The sequence below is a fragment of the Erithacus rubecula genome, assembly GCF_903797595.1.
Source record: "Erithacus rubecula genome assembly, chromosome: 6".
In the NCBI taxonomy this organism is placed as follows: Eukaryota; Metazoa; Chordata; class Aves; order Passeriformes; family Muscicapidae; genus Erithacus; species Erithacus rubecula.
This window is the reverse complement of record NC_136688.1, coordinates 49578190-49589238: the sequence shown is the minus strand read 5'-3', so window position 1 is coordinate 49589238 and position 11049 is coordinate 49578190. Positions and strand designations below refer to the sequence as shown.

General features: G+C 38.0%; 1 protein-coding gene across 1 annotated transcript in view; it reads left to right on the top strand.

Moving 5' to 3' along the window:
- Window positions 1-1692: 1692 nt before the first annotated feature.
- BEGAIN (brain enriched guanylate kinase associated) overlaps window positions 1693-11049 on the top strand; it is a gene marked incomplete at its 5' end in the record, with an annotated part of 145855 nt that continues 136498 nt past the window's right edge. Inside the window, one exon of the mRNA XM_079308174.1 lies at window positions 1693-2436. Within this exon, the coding sequence (XP_079164300.1) occupies window positions 1693-2436 (744 nt within the window). The remainder of the gene's footprint in view (window positions 2437-11049) is intronic.

Sequence of the window (11049 nt, the reverse complement as noted above, 5' to 3'; positions counted from 1 at the left end):
GCATTCACATTCAAGTGAGAGAGGCATAAATTCATCTAGAACAAGAGAGTGTGAGCAAGATTTATGCATTTTAATCCACATTATCTCTGTGATCAGGATAATGTTTGTAGCATGCAATGGAATGGCACAATCCCATAGAAATATGGAAGCATTTCAAAAAGTAATTCCAGTAAAAGCAATTGATTTCTGATGTGTTAAAAGGATCTTCATGTGCCCCTGTTATTTGCAAAATTAATGTACTTACTATGTTAATTTGAGAAATTTGCAACACTTCAGCAGCTTTTATGAACTATGATTTAAATGAGTGTTGGAATTACCAAAGTGGAGACAATAAATTCTAGGCAGCAAGTAAAGTGCCTTGTAATGAGGGGCCTAAATGTCTGCTTCAAAACCACATGGAACTACATTTCAGCTCAAGCTGCTGTTGACCTGTCAGCTATGCATGAGATTTTTAAATGTGCTCTTGTGTCTAAGGGAGGTCATTCCATTTTCTGCTTGTGAGTCTCTTCTCTTTCTCCACTTGCTGCATTTGACATTTGGTATAAGCAGAGTCTGAATCCCACCAAGAAAAGGGGTAAATTGCTTTCACTCTTATGCTAAAATAAGGAGATGCAAAAAATCCAAAAAACCACACTTTCAAATTTATCATTCAGTAATTTCTCTGGTCATTTCCTGTGGCAACACATTATTGGGACACTGCAAATATCCACGCTAATTATAAAGTCAGACTATAGTTTTTAATCTCACTTAAACTAGTCCTTAGGTTCCTGCTTATACAAACCAAAAATAGAAATTCTTCACTTTACAATTCAGACTCGCCTGCGTATAAAGACAGTGAAAAATTAGAAGAACTTCATGTACAACGTGCCTGTCTTGACCTAAAGAACTTATCTTTACTACTTCAAACTCATTGACAATGTTGAAATATTGCACCTTGCTTTGGATCCTAATCTTTTTAAATTATTTTAGAATTAAAGTTATCACAAAAAGCAAGCAGGTAGAAAGTGAGAATCACGTTTTGTTTGCTTTTCTAACAGATCTAGCAGATTTGTCACTATTTTTTTTAATAGAACAGCAAACACTAGTAGTGTTAGGACAATATAGCATGACCTTCTCTGCTATTGGATTTTAAAAAGCCCTGAAACAGAACCAACCCAGACTTTACTTAGTGAGAATTGATCTACATTGTGGTAGTTTGGTTTCCAGTTCAACAAACAGGAATATATCATATATTGCTTTGGGTCAATGAAAGCCCACACTCATCCACTGAATACTCAATACCCTGGAAAATTTGCATGTCCTATAGATTCTGTTCATTGGTATGGTTAATTAAAATGATGAGAATTTGTTATTGATCTAATTATGAAACATATGCATAATTTGGGGTGCATATGGAGCAAAATGTGGAGGGTGCATTGCTATGCCTTCCAAAGGCATGCTGTCTAACAAGTTGGAAGAGGATTAATGGGAATCCCTCTTTCAGTACCAGTGTTTGACACACAGACACCAAAGCAAATGCAGTCGCAGCCGAAAGGCTCCATTTCCCCAGCTGAGCCAGAGGGTGCTGGAAGTCCAGCCAAGCAAGAGGGGGGTGGCAGGGTGAATGAAGAAAGAGCATGCAGTGCATGCACAGCTGCATGTGCAGCAGGAGTGGGGACTGGTGCAGAGAGGAGCCTCTTTGGAGATGCAAAAATGAACAGTTACTCAAAACGCTGCAGCTCCAGCGAGGACAGCTTTGAGTTACAGGGCAGCACAAGGTCAGAAGCTAAAAGCTTTGTTAAAAGCAAAAATAAGGATGAAGGCTATCGACCCCATCGATCAAAGCACTGTCAGAAAGGGGGTGAAAAAACTCATGGACTGGAGCACTCTTCTCTGTATCCATCAGAAGTGGGAAACGCAAGCCAAAAGCTCCAGAGGCAGAAGAAGACTCACAAGAAAAGCAGCTCCTCTGCATCTGACTTGAGCTTGGTGAGTCAAGGATCATCAAGTTCATTGTCTATTGTGGAAGAAAAGATAGAAGCTAAACTCAAATTCTCTCAATTTATTAATGAAGTTACTTTCAGAGTGCTCGATCCCATGAGCCTGAGGGCATACCGAGCTGCTAAACTGAAAAATACCTTTCCCTCCAGTGTGAAAAGCCTAGATGATTTTCATATTAAGAGAAAGTCTCCTGAGAACTGGAAAGAAAACATTCTGGATGGGAAGACCCACGAAGAAGTAGACTTAGAGACTCTGAGAAGTGAAGACATTGTGGCTGGATCGCAACCACACAAATTAGAGAAATCGTTGTCCCTGGATACAAGTCCCTCTCTCAGGTTATTTGATAATGGTGTCTCATGCAGAACAAGACCTGGCTTGCCAGTAGAAATTATGATTTCTCAAAGCAAAGGAATGCCAGCCACAAAATCTGCATCTCTTCCTAGAAGTACAAGCATGGTGAGCTCTCTCAAATATTTTCTTTGGGTGGTATATGACAAGTACTTATGCACTGGTGTTACTATTTGAAAAGTGTTTCTGTCTTCTTGGGTGGGCTCTTACCTTGTAAACAAGTTTTTCTCCAGGGTGGGAACAAAGAGGGAATATTTATTTTTAGTAGCTCAATAAACAAGCTGTAGAAGGTATGGGAGTAAGGAAAACCAGAATACAATTCCCTAGTCCTTTTAGTTTGATGTCTGGAGGATAGCTTTACAAGATCAAACAAGAAGGTTATTCCTGCACTGCAATGAAGCATATGCATGACCAGGTCAGCTTGATATGGACAGTCAAGGCACTCAGAAAAGGGTGAAGAGAGCACTGTGTCAGACTGCTCAAGTATTCAAGGTCACTAGTTTAGAACTTACTCAGGTATCTCTACGTTAAACAAGAATATTCAGTTAGTGTATTTAAGTACTACTGAGAGCTCTGAGATCCTGAAAGTGTTGCTAATGTTTGTGTGATATCAATTGATAATTTCTATTTTGCTGTGCTAAAAAACCCAAAAAAACCTCAAAACTCTAAGAATAACAAAAACAAAAACCAAACCAAAACCAAATAAAACAAAACAAAAACTAAAAAAAACAACAAAACAAAACAAAACAAAACAAAAAAGAAAAAACACTGAAGCTTTCTTCTGTGATCTGGTAAAAAAATTTATATTTTTAATTTTTTCTTATGAGAGTCTTTGTTTGGATGAGAAAGAGGCATTTATGCCTGTGAAGGAGGGCAAAGGGAAATTGTTATTTGCTAGCATGGCAGAGTCTTGAACAGCCAAACTTTGCACTGATACAATATCCTAGTATGTCTCCAGAGAGGTCTTTGCAATTCCACTTAAACAATAAAGGTCCAGGAACTATTGCTTAAGACTATACACATGTATACAGATGTTGCTAAACTGGGAGCTATTACAACTGCATTATTCTTTTTAAAGTCTATTCAAGTTTATAAACAAAGAAATAAAAAATTGTTTCATTTCACATAAGACTGCAGCAAACAGGAAAACATCCCAGTCTTAAGAATTTTTATCAAATTTCAGCAACCTGACCGAAGGATTTTATGTCCTTGGATGTTTTAATTGCCACCTATCAAAGTTATCTGGAGGGGGAAGAGGTGAAGGGTAATGAAAAAGAGGGAATATGAACAGTGTTGCATCACAGCTCCACAATGAGAGCTGTCCTACAAAGGGGTGAGGAGGCTCAGTCTGAGCCATGGCAGGGGATGCTTTTTCCAAATTTCAGTTAAGTATCTGTCAGAGCATCTTTTCCAGTGGACTTGATTATATGCATAGATTAAAACTTCCAACCAATGGAGTACTGACCAACTAAACCCTGCTGAGTGCTCTGTAATTCCACTCTGTTAGTGCAGGCATCAGTCTACCCCAGCTGGAGCATCAGTCTGCTCTAAGCCTAGTCATTTAAATTAAACACAGTAATTACCAGACATTTTACCTCAACAAGCAAAGCCTCCAACTGCAGAGCCAAGCATGAGAAAAGAAAGGAGTGGGAGAGCAAAATACAAAAGCAAAACATGTTCAGCCTCATCTACAGATTCATGTCTCCTACATGGAAAACCTTGAGTTCATTTTATTTTGGGCATTTATCTGAGTGCATTTTATTTAGAGCCAGGTCCTCACCTGAGGCATGCCTAGCAAGGAGCAAAAGCATAACTGTATAGTCCTGGGTGTCATAATTGTAAAGATATTTTAAAAGTTCTTGGTTATGTAATGTTCATTTGAATACACATAGAGAACATTGCCTAAAACTGTTCCATGTTCTAGTTGCCAAGTTATTATTCGTGTGCAGAAGATAATCTTTGAGAGAAGAAATTGTAAGATTACATTGATTTAAATTAAAAAACTGGATAGCAGAGGTATAATAGCACATCCTGAAGAGTATGAAAGAACTTGCCTGAAAGTTTGAGGTTAAAAAAAGCTGCACATAATAAAAAAATGTGACTCAGAAGATGAATGCTGTGACATTGCCTTCTGTCTACTATGCTTTCTAAAGATCCCTGAGGTGTCCACAACTGCCTCTGATTGGATCCAGACCCACTAAATTGATTTTCAACTTTTAGACATTTCAGAATTGATCACAATGTTCAATTTCTGCAGCAAGTATTTACTGGTTTGCAAACAGCTGCTGCTGAAATGAAATCTTACAGAAAACAACTGGCAATGTAGATTTATGCAGAGGAAATTCTGGATGGCTAGCAGGAAAAAAAAAAGGGACACTTCATTGTGTGACTGAAGTTAAAAGGAATTATGATAGTAAGAAAGCAATTCCAAAATACAATGGACTTGACTTTGGTGTGGTCTAAATATTTTAATAACCTGGCCAGTAGGATTAAATAAATTTTATTTTATTTATATATATATTATATATATATATATATATTATATATATATATATATTTTATTTATTTATATATTGATCTAAATTTAAAGTCACTGGAAAAAACAAATAGGAAAGGAGAATGTTTTAACTAAATGAAAGCAAACCTCTGAATCCACACCAATGTAGTGGAGGGTGTGCAACTCCAGACTATGCCAGAACTTCCAGACTGAAATGTTATGAGCAGTTCAGTGGGCTGAAAAATGCAGGAAATGTCTGAAAAGGGTTGCACACAATAGAAAGTTTCTAAGAACTAGAAAGACATGGTTCTCAGAGTCTGCCAAAGGACAGATCAATGTGGAGAGAAATGTGGATGGATCCAAACAATACTTATTCTTTTCTTAGGGTATGTTTCAAAGAAAGCCAGGCATGAAAGGAGATTAGCCTGTGTCTTTTAATACATATTTTATCTCAAATACATTTGTTCCAAGTAACCAATACATCCAAGAAAGCTTTATGTACCACTAGTCCTGTTCCAGGAAGAAAATACAGGTTAAAATTTAATTCTTAAATAATCATGCAGGAGTGGGACTTCAGACCTGAGTAAGTCTGCAGCACTTTATGGTTTGAATCAACCTGAAAATTACATTTTAGTAATTTCAGTAGTACACGAATCAGGATCAACTTTCCAGCTATGTCTCATCTTTACCCACCTACTTTTACCTGTGCAAGGAACCATATAGCTCAACATTAGACATTGACTTTTCTTGGTCACAGGAAATCAATTTCTTTCTTAGAAGAGCCTTTCCATCTTACATTAAACTGTTGGTAGTACACATTCTGTGTGCAAGAGGTCTTAGAAACGATTTTTGACCTCACCATTGCAACAACATGTATATATAACCTAAGGAATTGTGCATTTCTCACAAAAGACCTTGTCACTATCACAGCAAATAAATACAAGCAAACCTGATCAATACAAATGATTGACTAAGCTGCAGAGGCTGTCTCAACTCTGTCTCAGGACAGTTGTTTTCCTGGGCTGTGGGCACATTTTGCTGGTTCATATTGAGTTTTTATCAACTATCACCCCCAAGCCTTTCTCCACAGGGCTGCTCTCAATCAGTTCTCTGCCCAGCTGTAGGTGTGCCTGGGATTGCTCTGATCCAGGTGCAGGACCTTGCATTTCCCTTTGCTGAACATCAAGTCTGAGAATAATTTTCTGGACCTGCAAAGCTGCAGCAGTGAAGATAGATGCAAAGGCAATTGCTTATTTCCTAGACATCACCTGGCTCAGGCTGCTGCTTCCACTTGGAGAGTCACTTGCAGTCATACTCCCTCCTGTGTGATTTAGTCTCAAGGGCCAAATTTTGACCTCATATAAGCAATTCAATTCCCTCCTGTAGCCTTAGCAAAACCAGCTGAAAACAAAATATTCATTCTTACTCTGGTTTCAAGCAATGTATGCCCTAAAGGATTTAATTTCTATAGCCGTTGAGACAGAAGGGGACAATTGCCTGCTACAAAGGATGACATCCTTATAAAATGCATATGAATGAAGCACAAGGTAGAATAACAGTGTAACACCCTTTTTCATTTCTCTTACAAGAAATCATTATTACAATGGCTGTTTTAAAGAAGAAATATAACCAGAGTAGACATTTATTTAGGATATTGAGAAGATTCAAAGATTCATGTTTATCTCTAATCCAGGTAGGCTGTTTAATTCCAAAGGAACCTGTAAGAAACCACTGAAGCACAGTGTCACAGACATTAACACAAACAAGAAAAAATATATTAATTTCTGCTCTGTTGCTGTTTGTTATCCATGAAGTTTCCTGCTGTTCATTACTGGTTCTCTTGCAAGACAAACGCCTGAACACAGCTCCTTGAAGTTGCAGAAGCATCTTTAGAAATCAGAGCCTCACACACCTGAACTTCACAGTCATGAAGGGGTTTGATCCCCATGTGGGCCATTCTCTCAAGAGCTGAACTCAAAGACCTTTGTGGTTCCCTTCCAACTCTAAATACTCTGTGAAAACTATGTATCTGTAAGAATAGAGGAAGCCTGCCATGCAAAAGGTCTGGTAGAATTCCACAGCAGTAGAAAGTTCAACCAATCTCCCATTCTAAATGAAAGTTTCTAGGGCAGTTTCTAGGTTCTCATTTTCTAGGGCACCTGACTACTAACAGAATCTTGCTGAAAGAGCAGACAAGATTTTGTTGCTCTAGGTCAAAGCTCTGTTATACAAGGTTTTGAGTCCTCCTTCAGCCCTTCTAGCCTGCCACCATGATGTAAAAATAGACATTTTCTTTGTTCTTGGATGAATACCAAATCTTTCATTTCTATTTAGAGTACAGTGATGTTTACAAGTAAGATTTGGGTTCAAACACATTATAATGAAAAGTATATATTGTTTTACTGACTCATGCTTGCAATATGCTAAAAGAGAAATAGTAAGAGGTGGGAGCAGAAGGAAAGGACAATGAGGTGCTTTGCCCAGGTCAGTGATCAAGCAGCAGCCAAACACTTGAAAACTCTCCTAGTGTCCTATTTTCTGGACTGTTCCTGCTCTTTCAGGTGGGTTAATGTAGAACTATCCTCATTAGCTGATATAATGAAGCTGTGGTATCTCTAGGTTATCAGAGGAAAGTAAGAAAGTGAACTATATCAGATGCTTCAGTTCTTTAACATGACATCTACATGCCAGAGCATATAATTAGGGCCTTTTATGAGTCTTGTACAGCAGTGGAAAATGCCACATGGCCACCTTTCCTGACATCCTGGCCTCTTTCTTGCCATGGTATTCCACATGACACTGCTTAGCAAATTGGAGGTGACCATCAGGTTGTCAGTAGCCTAAATTTTTTTTTTCAAGATGAACATTAAAATAGATGGCTTAATTCCTTTACCATAAACTTGATTGACAGAAGATGGTGTTCACTTCTTTTTACCATTCAGAGATACCAGGCAAATACAACAATTCTGAGACTTACTAATTTACACTCATTATTAAGTGAAGTGAGCATTGCCACTGAACTGCAAGCAACACACACTTTAACAATTTCACTCTTTTTCCTTCATCTGCAGATTCCTGAAAACAATCTCTGTGTTATTATACTGTGTATAGTAACAGCATTATTATACAATACTGTATAATAATCTCAGGTCCTAACAATTGCATTTTGGTGTGGAAAGCCAAAAAGTACTGTGGAAAGTACTAAATCTTCAATTATTTGGGCCTGCAGTTCCTTGGTACTTCCAAGGATTTCCATTGCATCATTATAACTTCTCTCCTCTGATAGCAGTGCTGTTTTCTTATACACCACTATTATGAAATGATCACTCTGGGTATAGTAGTAATGAGTAGTATTGCAAATGTACACCAGTGTGTACAGTTGGAGCTTCCAGGGTAGGTAAATTAGCTTTATAACACCTCATAAGTGTTAGGCAGCCAGATATCCTAAGCTATAAAAACTCATGGTCAAAGGAAATGGAAGTACCTTCTGAGTTAATTTCATCTGATATCAAAGACAAGTCTCATTTTCCACCAATCAGGCTATCTCAAATATCTTCTCAATCTCTGAGATGGTTTAGCCATGTTAGGGTTGAAGCATGCAGTAGTGTTAATTGTACCCCAGCAGCCAAGTTGGGCAAGATGTAGCTCAGCAAAGACTAACAAAGTACTTACCCAGGTTCACCACTTAAATGCAGAGTGCTGACTCCTCTCCTTCTTTTTCCCTTTTTTTCTTCTTTTCTTTTTTTTTTTTTTTTTTTTGATATTTATGGTTAGTTCACAAGATTTGGAAGCCAAGCAGGCCATGTGCAGTTTCACCTACAGCTAACACCTCTTGTCCCAGTACTGTGGCACTGACTCCTTGTTCCAGAGCTGAGAGCAGCACAGCAGCCCTGTAATGTAGGAGAGATCAGCAAACTGTTTTTGGAGCAGCAGATGTGACATGGTTTTACAAGCAACAGCATGAGCAGATGGTGTTTAGAGAGTTCTCCTTGCCTGCTCTGAAACACCTCCGTTGGGTCTCTAATGGATCCTGCTTCTCTTCCAACACTGCATAAAGCTACAACGTTCCCAAGATGACACATATGGTCATCCACAGCTTCCCAGCTCATCAAATACAAATTAGATCAAAATCTTCACTGAGCATAGATGTCTAGAAGCCAGTGCTCAAAAGAATAAGCTGTTTATTTAAGACAGGCTAAAATAAAGTCTGAGCTGCTTCTCAATAACAAGTGTGTTCAATGAAATTAAGTGTTTTGCCATACAGCCTGCATTTTAATAGTTAGGGTATTAATTCAGTTGTCTTCCCTTTTCTGCTTTCCCACCCCGTTTTCTTTTTTAGAGAAGAAGAGCAGCAAGTGAGTCAGGAGAGAGATATTTGTGTAAAGGAAAATATTTTCAGGATTATAATGGTGAATTTCTGCAAGAATTCAGAGCTCCAACCAGAAAACAAAATAATGTTCAAGCCAAATCTACTATTTGCCTTCAGAGGGACAGTTACTCAGACAGAGAAAAATCCTGAGTGCAGTTCACATTTATTTCGGTATCTTTTGACTCACACAACAGGAAAGCAAAATTTGCAACCAAATATTTAATGCTCCTTTCCCAGTGATTTTTGTTAACATGACTTTTCCCCCTTCCTTTGAGTTTAAAAAACACTCCTCAATTTACCCTGTATCTTTGGATGCCTTTAGAAAGAAATGGTATTTCCAGAGTAATGGAAGCTACAACAGCCTTAGAACAATTACCATCAGCAGAGATGCCTGAAAACTGCAAAGCCAGGCAAGGGAAGGTGAAAGAGCAAGAGGTAGAAAAGACTAATAAATCTCTCTTTTCTGGTCCAGCTTTGGTCTACAAGAGTTATTTATGACAAATATTTTAAAGGCACTTCAACTCATTTTTCATTTCTTCCTTCATGCAGCAGCCTGTGTTTGTCATGTTTACAAAATGTGGGGTTTTGCCCTGCCATGGCATGGCTCTGGTATATCAGAAAAGCAAAGACCTGGGCATGCAGTGACTCTCTCACACAGACATATGCAATACTTAATTTTCCTGGTCCACATAGTGAAAATCTCTGAACTCTCACAAGAAAAGATTAAAGTGCAATGCACTGCCCAGAGCCAGAGGTTGCTCTGATTCATTTTTTAGTTGTGACTGATATTTTCCCCACTCATTCTAAGGTTTTCAGCTCTATTAAAATTCTGCTCAGTGATATACTGCATGCAATTAATAGAAACATAGATGTAACTTTGCTCCCACACTCCCACTGTGTTCTAACATTTAACTGGAGTAAAATAAAAGTTATTAATATGAACCCATCCCAGCAAGAATTTTGGGGACAGAAAAGAGGAAATCAGAATTACATTAATCTGCCAAAGCTGCATTTGCATTACTCTGTTTTCTCTGTAGGCTTGGTGGTCCGTTGGTTTTAGTCTCCCATCAGAAAATGTAGCATTAAAACTTTGAGCCGAATAAATTCAAAGAACAGAAACTTTTATGAATTATGGGGTGGTCTAAAAGGTTTTTATACTAAATGTGGGTCCCAGAAATTAAGCCTAGCTGCCCCAATAGCATGACTCATGTCTCAGAATATCAGGAACTTTTGGTTTTGACCTCAGGTCAGATAAGGAGAAGCAAGACTCCATTTGGGAACCTATTTTATATTTATAAAAATAACCTATTGTATATTTATATTTTTTCATAAAGCTCAACAAAATTGTATTTTCACAGACTAGCTCAGGCATTTGTTTCAACAACTTCCTCTTTGCAAAGTAGCTTAAATTTGACCTTCTCAGATGAAACTCTTCAGTGCCAGGAGGTTTAGGTGACAGGAAAAGACATTTTGTGGATAAGGAAGAAGTGGATGCCACAAATCTTGGCTTTAAAACAGTTTCCCATGATATTCTCAAAAGTAAGCTGGAAAGATTAGGAGGGAAATATTAAAAGGTAGAGGCAAAACTGATTGGAAAATCTTCTTGAGGCTAGCTCATAACCCTTAGTTGTGACCAGGGTCTCAGGGCTACCAAAACTATTTGCTATAAGAAAGCAGTGTATTTGTTTTGAGATACCATTGCTTTCTATCAACAGAGAGTAAATAAAACATGCAATTCTGCTTCTTTATCTGAGCTGGAAACTACAGTAGTGTGTTTATGCCCCTGTGTAACACTCTTGGGAGGATGCTTTTGAAATTTCAAAAATGCTGATTTCCCAAAAGTAAGCAAGTACTT